This window comes from Mustelus asterias, chromosome 16 (genome assembly GCF_964213995.1).
Source record: "Mustelus asterias chromosome 16, sMusAst1.hap1.1, whole genome shotgun sequence".
Classification (NCBI taxonomy): Eukaryota; Metazoa; Chordata; class Chondrichthyes; order Carcharhiniformes; family Triakidae; genus Mustelus; species Mustelus asterias.
Genome location: NC_135816.1, coordinates 56926945 through 56947034, shown reverse-complemented (window position 1 = coordinate 56947034; position 20090 = coordinate 56926945). Strand labels below are relative to the sequence as shown.

At 40.9% G+C, this 20090-nt stretch overlaps 1 protein-coding gene across 2 annotated transcripts in view; it reads right to left on the bottom strand.

Moving 5' to 3' along the window:
* Nucleotides 1-20090, bottom strand: part of cpeb4b (cytoplasmic polyadenylation element binding protein 4b) — a 95458-nt gene that overhangs the window by 31276 nt on the left and 44092 nt on the right. The window contains exon 4 of one of the 2 annotated variants that reach the window (XM_078231158.1): nt 15933-15956. The exons of the other annotated variant lie outside the window; for it this stretch is intronic. Within the exon in view, the coding sequence (XP_078087284.1) occupies nt 15933-15956 (24 nt within the window). The remainder of the gene's footprint in view (nt 1-15932; nt 15957-20090) is intronic. 2 annotated transcript variants of the gene reach the window in all.

The window sequence follows — 20090 nt, the reverse complement described above, 5'->3', positions numbered from 1 at the left end:
GTTTAAGAAAGGGAATAGAAATGACCCTGGTAATTATAGGCCGGTTAGTCTTACTTCGGTGGTTGGTAAATTGATGGAAAAGGTCCTTAGGGATGGGATTTACGACCATTTAGAAAGATGCAGATTAATCCGGGATAGTCAGCACGGATTCGTGAAGGGCAAGTCGTGCCTCACAAATTTGATTGAATTTTTTGAGGAGGTTACTAAGTGTGTTGATGAAGGTAGGGCAGTTGATGTCATATACATGGATTTTAGAAAGGCGTTTGATAAGGTCCCCCATGGTCGGCTTATGATGAAAGTGAGGAGGTGTGGGATAGAGGGAAAGTTGGCCGATTGGATAGGTAACTGACTGTCTGATCGAAGACAGAGGGTGGGGGTGGATGGAAAATTTTCGGACTGGAGGCAGGTTGCTAGCGGAGTGCCACAGGGATCAGTGCTTGGTCCTCTGCTCTTTGTGGTTTTTATTAATGACTTAGAGGAGGGGGCTGAAGGGTGGATCAGTAAATTTGCTGATGACACCAAGATTGGTGGAGTAGTGGATGAGGTGGAGGCTGTTGTAGGCTGCAAAGAGACATAGATAGGATGCAAAGCTGGGCTGAAAAATGGCAAATGGAGTTTAACCCAGATAAATGTGAGGTGATTCATTTTGGTAGGACTAATTTAAATGTGGATTACAGAGTCAAAGGTAGGGTTCTGAAGACTGTGGAGGAACAGAGAGATCTTGAGGTCCATATCCACAGATCTCTAAAGGTTGCCACTCAAGTGGATAGAGCTGTGAAGAAGGCCTATAGTGTGTTAGCTTTTGTTAACAGGGGGTTGAAGTTTAAGAGCCGTGGGGTTATGCTGCAACTGTACAGGACCTTGGTGAGACCACATTTGGAATATTGTGTGCAGTTCTGGTTACCTCACTATAAGAAGGATGTGGAAGCGCTGGAAAGAGTGCAGAGGAGATTTACCAGGATGCTGCCTGGTTTGGAGGGTAGGTCTTATGAGGAAAGGTTGAGGGAGCTAGGGCTGTTCTCTCTGGAGCGGAGGAGGCTGAGGGGAGACTTAATAGAGGTTTATAAAATGAAGGGGATAGATAGAGTGAATGTTCAAAGATTATTTCCTCGGGTGGATGGAGCTATTACAAGGGGGCATAACTATAGGGTTCGTGGTGGGAGATATAGGAAGGATATCCGAGGTAGGTTCTTTACGCAGAGAGTGGTTGGGGTGTGGAATGGACTGCCTGCAGTGATAGTGAAGTCAGACACTTTAGGAAAATTTAAGCGGTTATTGGATAGGCACATGGAGCACACCAGGATGATAGGGAGTGGGATAGCTTGATCTTGGTTTCAGATAAAGCTCGGCACAACATCGTGGGCTGAAGGGCCTGTTCTGTGCTGTACTGTCCTATGTTCTATATGAGCATTGCTGTCCCAACCATCCCAAATTGCCCTCTAAATGATGAGCCGTTTTCTTGAACTGCTGAATTCCATGGTCCACCTACAGTGCTGTTAGGAAGGAGAGTTCCAGGTTCAGTTCCTGTTCTAGAGACCCAGCAATAGTGAAAGAACAAAGGTATAATTCCAAGTCTGGACGATGTGTGGCTTGGAGGGGAACTTGCAGGTTGTGTTCCCACTTGCCTGCTGCCCATGTCCTTCTAGATGGTAGTGGTCACAGGTTTAAGTGCTGCCAAAGAGATATTGTGAGTTACTTCACTGCAATTTGTAGGCCTTTTATTGTTGCTTCTTTGCACTGGTAGGGAACATTTAAGGTGGTAGACAGGAAGCCTTTCAAGTAGGTTGTTTTGTCCTGGATGGACTTATTGACTTTAGTTGAAGCTACACTCATCCAAGCAAGTACAGAGTATTCCATCGCAGTCCTGATTTGCGTCTTGCAGGGGATGAACCTACGTTTGGAAGTCAGGAGAGGAGTTACTGCCGCAGAATTTGTATGGTGCTCCAGTTGAGTTTCAGGTTAATGGCGACCCCCAGCATGTTGACATTGTGGGATTCAGCATTGATATGTCATTTAATGACGAGGCCAGGGGGGTTGTGGTAGTTAGATTTTCTTGGTAGAGATCCTCATTGCCTGGTACATGTGGTGCAAATGTTACTCCATAAGATTACCACTTATCAGCCCAAGCCTGAATGTTGTTGAAGCACTAACTTACAAACTGCTTCATTATTGGAGGAAATAAAAGCATAGCTGGCATCCATCCTGTAACCGTGAGGCCTCACGTGATGTTGAGGTGGACCATGTGCCAAAATCAGGGACCATATCTTGGTACAGAATACCATACAATCAGAGGTGATGATCCCCACTTCTAACCTAAGGGAAGGTAATTTTTGAAACATCGAAAGATAGTTGGGCCTAGAACACTGCCCTTAGAAACTTTTGCAGCAATGTCCTGAGGGTGAGATGATCTGGCCTTCAATAACAACCACCATCTTCCTTTGTGCTTAGTGTTCCAACTGGTGGACAGCTTTCTCCCCAATTCCCATTGACTTCAATTTTGCTAGAGTTTCTTGATGCCACATATGGCTATTAAGAGAGTAGCCTGATAAAGCTTGTTTTTTGTGGACAGGACACCACCAGGCAATTTTTCAGTGTTGGATAGATGCTCGTGTTGTAGCTGTATAGGGACAGCCTTGCTGGGGAAATAGGATAGATCTGGACCACAGGTTTGAAGTACTACAGCCAGATATTGTTAGAATCAATAGATTTTGCTGTAGCCTGTCCTTTCAGCTGTTTCCCGATATATGGAGTAAATAAAACTGGTGAACCGGATTATTATCAGGGCCCATAGCTCATCTAAATACATAAATGTTGTGAGGTCTCCCACTTTTCCCATGCTTTCAGACAGTGAATTCTAGATTCCCACCACCCTGTGAGTGGAAACGTTTTCCTCAAATTCTCTTTAAATCTTTGCCTGCTGGTTATGGACTTATTTACTAAAGGGAAAAGTTTACCTACCCTGTCTATGCCCCCCATAATTTTGTACACCTCAATCAGGTCTCCCTTCAGCTTTTACTTGGACAACACCACCCTAACCAGCTGTTTGTGGATCGTCTTCTGTTTAATTTTCACCAATTATTCAGAAATGAGTATAGTAAAACAGCAGAGCTTTGATCGGATTCGTTGGTTGTGTGGGATTGCTTTGCTTCATCAATTGTATCCTGCTTCAGTTATTTAACATGCACAAAGCCTAATTTAGCTTTAGTTAGCACCTAATTTAGTGATGCCTGGTGGTGCTCCTGGCACACTCTTGTACTCCTTACTGAAAAAGAGAGACGAAAGCACTGAACCATGCTACCATCATTAATATTTAGTCTGCTTATTAATATTTAACTAATTTAAACTTCTTGGCATTTCAATCTTCATAGGATTTGTCTCTCTGCTACAAGACAATTAAGGGAATTAACATGGTTAGGAAGATTAGTCAAAAAAAAAAAGCAAAATACTACAGCCAATGGAAACATTCAGCAGGTTTGACAGCATCTGTGGAAAAATAAACATATTTAACATTACACACTCTGAAGAATCATACTGGACATGAAATATCAACTTGTTCGCTTTCCACAAATGCTGCCAGACCTGTTGAGTATTTCCAGCACACTGATGGTAAGGAGCAAGGAAATAAAAGGTTAAGTGCTGCATTGAGATGATGAGAATACTTCCACTCAGTCTGCAGGGGTGACCCCAGGCTTCCTTTCACCATTTTATTTTCTTTTTCTCTTTGTTGGTTTTGGCTGTTGTTTCATTTCTCATTTTCTACAACAGATGTTCACCATTTTGCCATTCACACCCCTTCTAGACACATCTATTGTTTCCTTACTTGTCTGGCCTTGTCATTTAATTTTTCTGCTTTCCACCCTACAATAGACCTTCCCACTTCATCAAACTGAAACATCATTATAACATACCTGATTACATGCATTGTAAATTTCTAAAATGTGACATGGATCTGAGCCAATAAATTTATGCACCTTAAAATTAAGTGGGGAGGCTTAGAAACTACTTTTACCCGGGGGGGGGGGAAAGAGAGATTCATGTCTCAGCTGGAAAAAAAAAGATCCAATGGATTCTGTTGAGAAGTAAATCATGGCCAACATGGCAGCGTGAGGTGGCAAAACAACCTTTTAAGTGATGCCACCCTGGAGATCTTTTTTACAAATACAACTTCTGTTGGAAACTTGAGAATTATATGTACAAATGTATTATTTTTATATAATAAACATAAACAAATGTAAAAGACACAAAAGTTATTTATTCCCCTCGCGCTACAGGCTCAAGAATACAAGGAGCAGAAGCAGTAGATGATATGGCCTTTTAAGCCTGCTCTGCCATTCAATATGATCATGCTGACCTTTTGGTCTTCAACTCCCTGCCCATTCCCCATGTCCCTCGAGTCCCTGGGACCAAACATCTGTCTATCGATGCCTTCAATGTATTCAAATGATGGAGCATTCACAACCCTCTGGGGCAGAGAATTCCAAAGATCCACAACCCTTAGTTCAGTCCCAAATGATTGGCCCCTTACCCTGTGACTGTGCGCCCACGTTTTTGATTGTTTCTGCTGGTTGGGCAATCTCTCAGCATCCACACCATCAGCAGAACCTTTCATTTTTCAATGAAACTCCAGAGAAAATAGATCCAATTTGTTCAGCCTCTCGTCCTAGAACACACCTTTCATCCCAAAGACCAACTTAGTGAACCTTTGTCATACCACCTCCAGTACAATCGTTTCTTAAATGTGGACACCAGAACTGCACTGTACTCCAGATGTGGCCTCACCAAAACACTGTACAACTCCAGCAAGATTTATTCATTCCTGTAATCCAATCCCCTCACAAAAAGGCCAATATGCCATTTGCCTTCCTAATTGTTTAAAGTTCCTGTATATTAAATCTTTGCATTCATTGAGCATAGAAGTCTCTTTGTACACCCACACTTGAAAGTTCCTCACCTTTTAAAAAATCAGCTCTCCTATTCTTTTAAGGTGATTATCATACTTCAACTCTATAATCCATCTACTATCGTGTCCATTCACTTAATCTGTCTTTGCAGCCTGTCTCAAACGCACTGCTTGCCTTTCCACCTAGCTTTGTATCATCAGTAAGCTTGGATACATTATTCTGTCTCTTCATCCAAGTCATTATAGATTGTGAATAGCTGAGACCTCAACACTTACTTATGGTATTCCACTACTCTCAACCTGCCAACTTGAAAAGATCCCATTTACACCCACTGTCTGCTTCGCATCTGTTAACCAATTCTCTATCCATGCTAATATTTTGCCACCAACTCTGTGCACTTACTTTCCTATTAATCTTTTATGCCACACCTAATTGAAATCCTTTTTCAAATCCAGGAATTCAACATTTACTCGTCCTCCTTCATCTGCCTTAGTTACATTTGCAAAAACTCCAATACACTTGTTAAACAAGTTTTCCTTTGGTAAACCCATGTTGATAGTTCTGATTATACTATGCTTTTCTAACATTGCATTAACATTTCTTTAGTAATTAATTCCAGCATTTTCCCAACAACTGATTTTAGGCTGACTGGTCTAGTTTTCCGTTTTCGTTCTTCCCTCTTTTCTTGGAAAGTAGAGCAATGTTTGCCAACTTCCAATCGGATGGGGCCATTCCCAATCCAATGAATTCTGGAAAATCACAGCCAGTGCATCTGCAGTCATCTCCTTTAGAACATGAGCATGGAGGCCATCAGGCTCTGGGAATGTGAGGCATTTTAGTCCCTTTCTCTGTTGACATTAATTTCCCAATTTCCTCATTCATTTTAGCCCCAGTTTACCATCTATTTCCGGAATGAAACGTGGTGCGTCTTCGACTGAATAGAGAAAATATGTTGTTCACTGACTCCGCCATTTCCTCATTCCCCATGATAATTTCTTCTGTCCTTGATTTAAACAGACCAATGTTAACTTTAGCTATCTCTTCCCTTTGATGCATTTATAAAAGCTCTTGCAACCTCGTTTTATATTAGTGGCTATTTTACTCTTTTTTTCCTCCTGATCTTTTTGGTTATCCTTTGCTGATTTCTAAAACATTCCCAATCCTCAGATGTTACTACTTTTTGCAATATTGTAAGCCTCTGTTTAATCTAATACTATCCCTAACCTATTGAATGAGCCACAGATGGAACTAGCTGAGTATTTTTGTTTTTTCATGGAATGTAATTTTGTTAAAACATTTTGACCAGATCCCTTCTTTCAAGTCCTTAAGTCACCCTTTACTAACAGAGCTACAATGCCTCCTGTCTTTCCAAAATATCATGTACTTGGGAATATTTATTTCCCAACATTGATTACCTTGCAGCCATGTCTCAGTGATTAGATCCAAATCATTTACCTCTATCTGTGGCACCATTTTATCTATCTTATTGCAAGTGCATTTAAATCAAAAAACTTTTGATTTGCTTTATTGTCACATGTATTAGTATAGTGAAAAGTATTGTTTCTTGCATACTAACAGACAAAGCATATCGTACATAGAGGAGGAAAGGAGGGTGCAGAATGTAGTGTTATAGACATAGCTAGTACGTAGAGAAAGATCAACTTAATATAAGGTGGGTCCATTCAAAAGTCTGATGGCAGCAGGGAAGAAGCTGTTCGAATTGGTTGGTACGTGATCTCAGACTTTTGTATCTTTTTCCCAACGGAAGAAGGTGGAAGAGAGTATGTCCAGGGTGCATGGGGTCCTTGATTATGCTGACTGCTTTTCCGAGGCAGTAGGAAATGTAGATAGAGTCAATGGATGGGAGGCTGGTTTGCGTGATGAACTGGACTTCGTTCATGACCCATTGTAGTTTCTTGCGGTCTTGAACAGAGCAGGAGCCATATCAAGCTATGACACAGCAAGAATGTTTTCTATGGTGCATCTGTAAAAGTTGGTCAGTCGCAGTAGATATGCTAAATTTCCTTAGCCGCACGAGAAATTAAGAGGCAGTGATGGGTTTTCTTAACAATAGCATTGGTGTGGAGGGACCAGGACAGGTTGTTGGTGATCTGGACACTTAAAACCTTGAAGCCCTCGACCATTTCCACTTTAATTCCGTTGATGTAGACAGAGGACTGTCCTCCATTACACTTCCTGAAGTTGATGACTATCTCCTTCATTTTACTGACACTGAGGGAGAGATTATTACTGTCGCACCAGTTCACCAGATTCTCTACCTCTTTCCTGTACTGTCTCCTCGTTCATCAAATCATAGAATGTACAGCATGGGTACAGGCCCTTCAACCCAAACTGATCAAAAAGTCCATCTAAACTAACCCAATTTGCCTACGTTTGGGCACAGATCCCTCTAAACCTTTTCTACCCATTTATCTGTCCAAATGTCTTTTTAATATTGTCAATATCCCTGTCTCAACCGCTTCCTCTGGCAGTTCATTCCACATATGTACCACCCTTTGTGTAAAAATGTTGCTCCTCATTAATTCTTTCCCCTCTTAACTTAAACCAATGCCGCTACCCCTCAGTCTCCTACATTCCAAAGAAAAGTCCTATCCTGCCCAATCTCTCCCTATATCTCAGTCCCTTGAGTCCAAGCAACATCCTTGTAAATCTCTTCTGCACTCTCTCCAGTTTAATAACATCTTTCCTATAGCAAGGTGACCAAAACTGAACAAAATATTCCAGATGCGGCCTCACCAACATCCCATACAACTGCAACATAACTTCCCAACTTCTATACGCAATGCTCTGACTGATGAAGGCCAGGATGCCAAGAGCCTTCTTCACTGCTCTATCTACTGGTGACTCCACCTTTAGAGGACTGTGCATCTGAACTCCAAGGTCCTACCATTCACCGTGAAAGTCCTACCTTATAGAATCATAGAATCCTCCAGTGCAGGAGGCCGCCATTTGGCCCAGAGTCTGCACTGACCACAATTCCACCCAGGCCCTATCCCCATAACCCTATGCATTTACCCGAGCTAGTCCCCCTGACACTAAGGGGCAATTTAGCATGGCCAATCCACCTAACACGCACATCCTTGAACTGGGAAGAAACTGGAGCACCCCCCAGAGGAAACTTACACAGACACGGGGAGAACGTGCAAACTCCAGTGACCCAAGCCAGGAATTGAACCTGGGTCCCTGGCACTGAGAGGCAGCAGTGCTAACCACTGTGCCACCATGCCGCATCTTGATTTGACTTTCCAAAATGGAACCCCTCATATTTGTCTGTATTGAACTCCATTTGTCATTTGTCATTTCTCGACCTACTTCCCCAGCTGATCAAGATCCTGCTGCAACTTTTGATAACCTTCTTCACCGTCTACAATACCACCTATTTTAATGTCATCTGCAAACTTACTGATCACCCCTTGGACATTCTCATCCAAATCATTGATATAGATAAACAGCAATAGACCCAGCACTGACCTGAGGCACACCACTAGTCACAAGCGTCCAGTCTGACAAACATCCTTCCATCACCTTCTGCTTCCTACCATCAAGCCAATTATATATCCAATTTGCCAGCTCTCCCTGGATTCCATGTGATCTATCCTTCCAGAACAGTCTACCATGTGGAACTTTACCAAAAGCCTTACTGAAGTCCCTATAGACTACATCTACCACCCTGCCCTCATCAACCTTCCTGGTCACTTATCAAAGAACGCCAACAAATTTGTAAGGCATGATATCCCATGCACAAAGCTGTGCTGACTACTCCTAATCAAACCCTGTCTTTCCAAATGCCTGTACATTTTATCCCTCTAAATCCTCTCTAGTAATTTACCCACCACAGTAGTTAGGCTTACTAGTCTATAATTCCCAGGTTTTTCTTTGCCGGCCTTCTTAAATAAGGGTACAAAATTTGCTACCCTCCAGTCTTATGATACCTTACCCGTGGCTAACGATGATGCAAATATCTCAGCCAGGGCTCCCACAATTTCTTCTCTAGTGTTCTTGGATATACCTGGTCAGGGACAGGAGATTTAGCCACCTTCATACATTTTAATACATCCATTACCTCCTCCACTGCAATGCAAGCCTTCCAATATATTGCCACTAACTTTCCCAGGTTCAAGTCTTCATGTCTCGTCTTTCTCCACAGAAAACACAGGAGAAATATTCATCGAGAACCTCGCCCATCTCCTGCAGTTCCACACGTGTCCACTTTGGTCCTCGAGAGGTCCTATTTTCTCTCCAGTTATTCTTTTTCCTTTGATATACTTAGAGAATCCCTTTGGATTCACCTTAATCCTCTCAGCCAAAGGTACCTCATGCCTCCTTTTTGCCCTCCTAATTTCCTTCTCGAGTAGACTCCAGTATCCCTTATACACCTTCAGGGAATCCCTTGATTCCAGCTGCTTGTACCCGAGCCATGTCTCTTTTTTCCTGGCGAAGACCTCAATATGTTTTGTCATCCAGGATTCACTACTCCTGCCAGCCTTACCCTTCACCCCAGCAAGAACATAGACACTGAACTCTAGCTATTTCACTTTTGAAGGCCTCCCACTTGCCAGAGGTCCCTTTGCCCTCAAACAAGCTACTCCAGTCAACCATTGCTCCTGCCTAAATCCATCAAAATTCACCTTGCCCCAGTGGACCAGTTTTGTCCCTTTCCATAACTATTCTAAAATTAATAGAACTATGGTCACAGATTCCAAATTGGTCCCCCACTGTCACCTCAGTCAGTTGCCCTGCCTATTTCCCAAGAGGTGGTCAAGTTTTGCCCTTTCCCGAGTAGGGCCCTCCACATACTGCCTGAGCAAACTTTCCAGAACATATTTAACAAATTCCACCCCATCCATGCCCTTAACACTATGGCTGTCCCAGCCTATATTAGGAAAATTAAAATTCCCAACTATGGCAAGTCTACCCAATCTCCCTGCATATTTGTTCTTCTAATTCCCATTGACGATTTGGGGGCCTTTGGTACAACCCCAATAAGGTCACCATCCCCTTCTTATTTCTTAGTTATACCACAAAGCCTCATTGGATGATCCCTCAGTTATTTCATCTCTGACTACTGCCGTGAGGCTCCCCTTAATCAAGAATGCAACTCCCTCTCCTCTCTTTCCTCCACTTCTGTCCTGCCTAAAGCACTTATAGAACATTACAGCGCAGTACAGGCCCTTCGGCCCTCGATGTTGCGCCGACCAGTGAAAACAATCTAAAGCCCCTCTAATCTACACTATTCCAATATCATCCATATGTTTATCCAATAACCATTTGAATGCTCTTAATGTTGACTATACCCTGGAACATTAAGCTGCCAGTCCTGTCGCTCCCTTAGCCATGTTTCAGTTATGGCTATAATATCCCAGTCCCACGTACCTATCCATGCCCTGGTTCATCAGCTCTCTTCCATTGAAATAGATGCAATTTAATCTAACAGGTTTTTCCTGCTCCCTGCTGTGCTCCTGCCTTTCATTTCCATTCAGCTTGCCATTGCTAAGTACTGCAGTTCTTTTCAGTCCCTCATTTACTTCCCTGCTGCTGAGGATCCCACTCCTTGCCAATCTAGTTTAAACCCTCCCTTGCAGCAAATCTTCCCCCCAGAATGTCAGCCCCCCTCCAGTCCAGATATAACCTGTCCCTCTTGAACAGGTCACCTCTGCTGCAGAAAAGATTCCAATGATCTAAGAATCTGAAGCCCTGTCCCCTGTACCAATTCTTTAGCCACCCATTCATCTGCCATATTCTCCTGTTCTTACTCTCACTAGCACGTGGCACTGGAACTAATCCAGAGATTACCACCCTCTAGGTCCTGCTTCTTAATCTTTTCCCTAGCTCCCTATAATCACTCCTCAGGACCTCATCCCTATTTCTATTTACGCCATTTGTGCCGACGTGCACAACGACTTCTGGCTGCTGACCTTCCCCCTTGAGAATATCCTGCAGCCTTTCCGAGATATTTTTAACTCTGGCACCTGTGAGGCAACAGAGCATCCTGCACTCCCGTTTGCAGTCACGGAATCTCCTGTCTGCCCGCCTAACTATCAAGTCTCCTATCACTATGGTTCTGTTTACTGCTATGCCCCAGAGCCAGTCTTTGTGCCACAGATCTGGCTACTGTTGCTTTCACCTGAATGGTCATTTCCCCACCAACAGTATACTTCTTTACAAGGAGAATGGCCACAGTGATTCCTGCGTTCTCTGCCTGTAACTTAGGTGTGACCACCTCACGAAAACTCTGATCTATAAAGTGCTCAGCATGCCGGATAACCTCGGAGTGCACCCAGCTCCCTAACTCGGTCTCCCAGGAGCTGCAGCCATCAGGGGCAACAGAATTTAGGACACAGTCATTACATAGGAATTGGAGGGGCAGGGTGGCATTTATTACAGGTTGGATCAAAATTTGGAAAAATCTTAGCTAATTTAACTTTGGATAAATGCATATAATGTAAAATTTTAAATTGTACCAACCCATGTCTTGCACATACAGATGAGGAATGTACACAAGAGAAAATAGACTGTTATCTTCTGACAAGTCGGAATCAAAATCTTGCTTCCAAGAGTTAAGTAAAAAGCACAGTATAGTGAAAAGATGAGATAATATAATTTGGAAATGAACACCCCAAGTAGTAGAGGACTAGAGGGCCCTTGGAGAGCATTTCCAAAGATCCCTGAAGGCAGCAGCACAGGTAGATTAGGTGGCTGAGAAGGCATGGGGATACTTGCCTTTATTAGCTGAGGCTTGGAATATTAGAGCAGTGAGGTTACAATGGAACTGTATAAAATTATCGTTACACCACAACTGGAGTATTGTGCACCGTTCTGGTCACCACACCACAGGAAAGATGCGATTGCACTAGAAAAAGTGCACAGGAGATTCACCAGGGTACTGCCTGGGCTGGAGCATTTCAGCAATGAAGAGAGGAGAGTTAGGCTGATCAAAGTGTACACAAAATTATGAGAATATGGGGTAGATAGGAAGGAACTTTTCCCCTTCATCAAGGGGTCAATAACCAGGGGGCATGGGTTTAAGGTAATGGACGAGAGATTTAGTGGGAATTAAGAGGAAAGGCATTTTCACCAGAGGGTGATAGAAACCTGGAAATCACTGTCTGAAAGGATGATAGTGGTGGGAACCCTCAACATTTAAGCAGCATTTAGATGAGCACTTGAAATGTCATATTTACAAGTCCACAGACCAAATGCTGGAAACAGAAATCTACAGTGCAGGAGGCCATTCAGCCCATTGAATCTGCACCGACCACAATCCCACTCAGGCCCCAACCCCACAACCTCATGCATTTACCCTAGCCAGTCCCCCTGACACTAAGGGACAATTTAGCATGGCATATAGTGATCCTATTTTACAAATTCTGGGTGTTCATTTATTCTAAATAAAAGAAATTAATTGGTCTATTGAAAATAACTTGGGATAAATAATGGAATGCACTGAAGTATAGAAATATTCATTTTTACAGAACTTATACGATCTGCTCAAGAAAGGGGTAAATTAGACCATCATGCTAAGTTCTAATTTGTATGTTCCAACAAATGATCAAGGTGGAGCTTTAAAGGGTCTCCAAGGAATGAATTAAAATGCCTAAATATTTAAAACTGTTGAGACCTTGGAGGTGGTAGAAAGGTAACTCTTGGGAATAGAGTTAACAGGAAAAAGTTCACTCTTTTGCAAATTAATGTTAAAACCTGAAATATGACCAAATTGCTCAAGAATAGAGAAAGTACGTGGGAGATACGAGGCCAGATCAGAGATGTAAAGAAACAGATCATCACCATAGAGTTTCCGCTCGACTCCACCCCAAATAACACCCAGAATACCTCCAAAGGTCCACAGTGAAATTGCTAGGGGCTCAATAGCAATGAGGCCAAAGCCTTTAGAATAGATATTATTTGTATGTACTGATGTAACTGAGGGTAATACAATAGTTTTATCCATCTTATAAAAATGGGTCCAAATCCAAATGTCTGAAGAGTGAAAAGCTAGCCCCATTCCACTCTATCAAAAGCCTTTGGTGAATTCAGTTATAAGAATCGAAATAAGGAAGAGAAGTAGTCAAATGCACATGAATATCAAAAAGACAACTGAGAGGAGGATTGCTCGCCCTGTATAATACCCATCTGGTCAGGAGAACTGGCAGATGAAAGGACAGGTTTGGGACGGTGGACTAAGGGCTTTCGTTAATATCTTGACATCCATATTTAAAAGGGAAATAGGCTAGTATGAATTGCAATGCAGGGGATCCTTATCCATCTTTAAAAGATGCTTCACACAGCATAGGAGGGAAAGCTTTAGAGAGAAAGCATTTCAAAACCAGAGACAATGATATTGGAGATGGTTGTGCTAAGGATTTTATTCTGAAGTTCTATTGGAAATCCATCAAGCCCTGGTGCCCTATTACTTTACATGGATTTAATTGCCTTTCATCTTGTATTTCAATTGTATTTCATCTTGAGACACACTTGCTATGCATTCGTAGAACCAGTCATTAGAGATGGGATGTCAATATCAAAATAATTCGATTGGTAGTGGTGGACTATTGGAGTGGCGATTTCAGTACTAAGAGGAAGCAGACCGGCAAAACTTGTAAGCCCGGAGTCTATCAGTTCTTTCACCATGCTCAGATTACATTATGAACTTTGAATTTCTAAATCTCCCTTCACCCAAACCCTGCACCCCCCACCCCCCCTCCAATTTACCCCTGTCCACAACTATGGTTGTACTGTTAATCAGCTCAGTTCAAGTGCAGCCCATCACAATGGAATAGCTCACTCTTCCCAGAGTAATGACTGATGCCATGGAATGAGTGAGCTATTTCATTGGGATCGGCAAAGAAATGGATATTTATACACCTACATTACAGGACACTGCAATAATGGCAGTGAGATAGTGACCCTATTTCAAAAATTAAGGATATGTCAATGGAATTACAAAGGTTAATGGATACCAGGGATTGATCACCATCTCTAAATCAAGGTGTTCCTCATTTTTTTTTAAAGAAAGAGAATCTTAGAGTGTTACAAAGAAAGTCAAAATAAGAGTGATGGGCTTGGTGCAAATTAGTAATTAAAACTAAGGAATGAAAATTAAAACCCTCATATGTCTTGAGTTATTTTTTCAGAGCATTTATAAAGAATAATTTTATTCCTTTTGGTGGGAGTTTTTGTCAAAGTGGACACACTGCCAGTCATTTGGCATTCTTGATGGATGACAATGGACAAGATGATTATGACAATCACTAAATTTTAATTAAAATTACAATTTATTAAATATTTGCTCCTTATTTTCTGGCAATGACCAACACAAGGTCTGCCCTGGAGTTCAAGATTAACTTCTTGAATTCACCTGCACTGGAACATTGAATCCAAAATTAATTTGCTATTGCTGCTTTTGTAATGGCATAGAGATAATTAATAAAATTATTGCTGGTAGCAAATTATTCGTTCTTGTTTTTCACTTGAATGATTTCACACAGGTAGAGAAAAAGTGCTTTCATTGGCAATTATACTGGTGTTAATGAGTGGTTGCTCCTTTAAAGATAATATCATGTTATGTAGCAAACCAGCTAGAATAGCAAATTCGAGGACAGTCACATAGCATTAACACATCTATGCAGGCATGTCCTAACTGAAAAACTAAATCTGCAACTCTATTTGGTTTATATTTTCCTTAAAACATATTGAAAAAGCTTTCCATCGTTTGTGTGAAGTGGTAAAATGTGAGTGTTTAAAAGATTCTACACTTGAAGAGCATTAATATTGGCTCATCGTGCAGAGATGAGGAGAACTTTGTTTTCCTTTGGTTTTATAATTGTACACAGAAGCAACAAAGGTACTTTTGCTTTGTGAAATGAGCCCCAGCAAAAGAGAACATGAATAAAGTTACCATCTAAGCAAAGCTATTTTAAGGAATAGCAACTTGAAAAACCAGTCACAAAAGATGAAGGCCGGGATTTTCTCAGCCCTCTGTACTGCTCGAGTAGCGCAGCAGGCTGGGAGACATTAGTGGGAGGCCTTTAGCGGGATTCGCGGCCGGCGCTCAACCGATCGAGTCTGAGGCCCTTTTTCTAGCGTAGCCAGCTCCGCAAGAGAATCAGGGAGAAGGGGACCTGGAAAAACATTGGAAGGCCAGCAGTGGCCTACTCAGTACGCTGATTCCGGCCGAGCGGGATGAGGCCCCATGCCCCCACTTCCAGTGTGAATCTCTGAGGCACAGAAAGTCGGAGATTCATTCAGGTAAGTATGCCCAAAAAACAGGTGGGAAATTCTCCCGTTTTCTCACCCGTTGGGCACTTAGTTTTTTTGGGGGAGAATTCCAGCCAAAGCTTTTTAAGAGGCATGTTTTCATGTAGATATGAACTGAAGAGTTTTTTTGACTCAATGGCCCCAGCCTCACATGTAGCATGGAGATTGGGAAATATTAAAAATAAGTTTATTGGAATACTAAACAAAGTAAAGGCTTTCTATTTATACTTGTATGGTTAAACCCAATAGGGTTCCAAAATTGTTAAAAACACACCATCCAAGGGTCACAAACTAAAAACAACAAGCTTTTACTGGAAGTAGCTCAGAAGCGTATTGAGCAAACCATGGTGGAATTGGTAAAAAGGGTTTATCAGAAAGTATTTCAATACCTCTCCTGTATTAGCAAGCTAATTCTGACCCGACATTTATTAAATATTGTCGTGTAATAAATAGACCATAGAGTAAAACGAGACCAACTTTGCGCATCTCAAAAAAATAGATATGTAGAGGTAGAGAATACAATATTATGTACAATGAAAGCATTTGTGCAACTGGATTTAATAAGAAAATAAAATTCTGAATATACTTGCATTTTCGTCATACATTTCCCATTTAAGTCCTTCAGCAAGGAATTACTTTGTGTTTTGAAATATTGTGACGCATGTATAAAAAATGTTATGACTAAGTTACCAGTCCAGTCTGAGCTGAAGTGCTATACTATGAATGCATTATAGTAATTTATTTTCATAGTTTTACCTCGCCTTCGCCCATATGTCCTTGCTGCATGTAAACAGAAAGAAAACACTTTTCAATCAGATAAATTTACTTCCTTTATCATACCCATGTAAAAAAAAGCTGTGCAGAAACCAAGTGTTATTTCATGGAAACAGTTTAGTTTTATTCTGTGCCTTCAAAAGGCAAAGGAATAGGTGCACTTTAAATGGATGTCACTTTAGTGAAAAAGGACCTAATGTCAATACTGAAAACCCCAAATATCAGCCACTATCATTGTGCTGACAAGGATGTAATACCAAATTACTAATAACTTCTTCACACGACAACCACACATTTTCAAGAGGGAGGAACAAAGGAAGACAAGATAAATTGTACCGCTGGTAAAATGGGGATGACTAATGTGCAAATTTGTTTTTTTTTCCAAATTGCTGTGAAAACAGTAAATTAGTCTAATATCTGTAAAAATTTACAACTCCTATACTGGTCACCTAAAGTAAATTAGTGCAAAACTCAGCCCCAGCTAGCAAATCAAAAGAAATGGACATGAATTAGTCACCCATTTGTTGGAATGTACAGTACTTTAAAATCATTACTCTCAGATATGGGCATTGCTAGTTTCTTTGAGACGGTGATGGTGGACCATTTCTATGAAGGTGCTCTCGCAATGTTGTTAGTTTGTTATTTAGGAAGTTCCAGGATTTTAACCCAGTGATGGGAGAGCAACAATTTCAAGTCGGGATGTGTATGACTTTGAGGGAAATGTGAAAGCTATGTCGATCCCACATACCTACTGAAAATTGTTGCTGAAGTAGTCCTGGTTAGTTGCTGCAGTGCACGTAGGTAACATACACTGCATCCAGAGTAAGCTAGTGGCAGATGGAGTGAATGTTTAGGAATTTCACCCATTTAGGCAAGTACCAAGGGAAAATCAGGAGGCGAGACATCACAAAACACCTATAATCTGATCTGCTTGATTAGCCACAGTTTCTTCCAAAACACACAACACACCTGATTCAAGCTATGCATTATTCTATTTCATACATTGACCTGAAAAGCTCAAAAGCAGCCAACTAAATCAATCATATAGTCAAACTTGAACATGTTAATGTCCTTGAAGCTGTACAGTTGTATTGTATCTAATCTCAGCCATCTCTATGTTCATACAGGAGATCTCAATTAATCTTCCAAGAATTTAAAAGCAGAGTAGCAAATAAAATTACATCAGACCATCAACTGGAAGATGTCATGATGTTAATGTTAACAGAATATCAGATTATAAAGGTCTACAGGAAAGATATGTAAACTTGGGAGGGGTAGGAGTGGATTTAGTTATTTAGAAATTACTTCTATGAAAAGATGTGATATAACAAGAGGTAAGCAGGCAGTATTAAGAACGTGATTAAGAATGTAGCAGAATGTGTAGACTCTCCTGAAAGCAGCTGTGAAGTGACAGAATGCATTCATATAGAAATTAGGAATGGAAATGTGGTAGTCTTGAATGGGAAATTTTAACTTCCATATAGATTAGAATAAGCAGACAAGTTCATGCCAGTAAAACAGGAAATTTCAGTGCATTAAGCTTTGACTTTAAAAAATGTCCTAGAATTAAACAATGGGGAGGCCATATTAAATGCAATATGGAACCAGATTTAGTCAACAGCCTAACATGTACAAAAATTTATACATTAGAAACCAGAAATTGATCAAGTTCAATCTTCTATATAAAAAGAAGAAACTGAATAGCCACTATGATTAAAGCTTTAGGATGAAACAGGCACTGTCCAGAAAAAAAAACAGGCAAATCTGTTAAATGGATGAAACAGAAGATCGGGAGGTGAAAAATGTGGCTGAAGGACTGGTGTGCAGAAAAAGAAGTTCCATTTCCTAAGACACTGGAACCAGTGCTGGGAGAAAAACTATACCACTGGAACAGGCTCCACTTGAACCAAGCTGGGACCAGTGACTTAAAAAGGAAGATAAGTAGGTGATTGACAAGTCAGAGTGGCACAGTGGCTAGCACTGCTGCCTCACAGCGCCACAGACCCAGGTTCGATTCCCGGCTTGGGTCACTGTCTGTGCAGAGTTTGCACATTCTCCCCGTGACTGTGTGGATTTCCTCTGGGTGTTCCAGTTTCCTTCCACAGTCCAAAGATGTGCGAGTTAGGTTGATTAGCCATGCTAAATTGACTACTGTCAGGGGATTAGCAGGGCAAATATGTGGGGCTGCAGAAATAGGGCCTGGGCAGGATTGTGGTCCGTGCAGACTCAATGGGCCGAATGGCCTCCTTCTGCACTGTAGGGATTCTATGATAACAGTGGCCTTCTGTTTCGAGTGCCACACCTTAGGGAAGGTATACTGGCCTTGGAGGGAGTGCAACATAGGTTTAATAGAACAATGCCTAGACTCCAAGGGTTAAATTACAAGGAGAAAATACACAAATTAGGGGTTTATTCCTGAAATTTGGAACACCAAGAACTAATTGGATTGAAATGTGCAAGATGTTAAGGGAACTGACAGGAGCGAAAATATTCCAGCTGGTTGGGGAATCTAGGACCCAGTGACTAATGTGGTTCAACAATGGCCTCGTGTTTCATCACTACTTTTTTGCAATATCAAGGCATTGATTTCGGAAAGTCCACTGGTCTATACATTCTAGTAACTTCAAAATCGAGCTTTATTTCCTTGTTGAAAACCAAAAGAGCAATGGCATAGTTAAATGTGTTTTAAAAGTTAATTCGGCTACTGTGAGACTAAAATTCCCCAAAGTCTCTCAATGGGTCTGATTAAATTTAAATCCATTAAGTGGAACACATGTTAAAAGATTTCTATTTAACATTATAACTTATGATAAAATGATGCTGGATAGCACTTCATTATGAAACCCCAAAATTAATAACTCTCCTTTCAATAGACAACCCAACTTCAATAAGCTTCCATTCAGGTCATTACATGACAAAAGAAAGCAAAATGATGCCATCTTCTGCTGTGGAAATAGATTATGCACAAAAGCAATTTCATACAGATTACGACCTTTAATCTGCAAATTAGAAAGTGAGCTGGAGCATGATTGAGCAACTTGAGTTTTGATTAACTCGGCATCTAAGGTTTAGTGTAAATGTCTTGTCTCTGATGAAAAATCATGGAAAATTTCATAATTTTATTACCCACATTATTATAGAGTATCTGAGGCCATATGGTTATCCAAATTGAAGACGTGAACAGAGTTTTCTGAAGATCCTATTGCAAATCAACTCAATAACAGGAGAATTAGTAATGACTCATCCTCCAAGCTTTATTCTTCATTCTTTATTCTTCAGAATAAAGCTTGCATGGTATGTTCCAGGTCACTGCACCATGCATACTGATGCAGTTTAGTGAGAACTTTACCCACCCTTGCCTTCAAAAAGCCATTTATGACAGTGACAACAAACATTATAAAAAGGAGAGAAATAGCTTCAAACTGTCAGGAACAGTTGTGTCAATTTATATCACTGATATAAAATCTTACCAGCTACTAATGGGGTATTTTGATTTTTAGAAATATTTGGCTATCCTGCTGCAGGAAATTTAAAACATGGATTCTATTACACACTATACATATTCATTATAACTGATTGTTGGCATTAAACAACAAGCTACTAAAGAGGTTAGTTAAACAAAATGAATGTATCATGAAAGTCTTATAAAATCTTATGAACCAAGGGATTGATTTATATCCTTGCCCAAACTAATTTGCTGTACCATGTATTTCATGGTTTTAGTTAATATCCTCTTGCAGCGAATAAAGAAAAGAATCAGTTACCTGGACAGGGTAGAGAAACAGGGCATGAACCTCTTACAAGAGAAGGAAAAATTTGATAGCTGTTCAAATCGTGAAGGGTTCATCGAATGATTAAGAAAAAAATGCTTCCAGTGGCTGAAGGGCTATATGTTGGAATTGGATATATACTTGGAGAAATATTTGTGAAGATACAGGGAAAGGGCAGAGGAATGGGACTAATTGGATGGCTCTTATAAAGGTGAACTAAATGGCTCCTGTCCTATATTTTATGATTTGATTGCAGAATGAGAAAGCGTCAGTCAAATAGGCCAGAGTCTAGAAATGGTTATTTAATTATTCTGCTTCTATTACATTTAAGAATGAGTTATAGTTCAAATACCGATGAGTCAATTTTTAA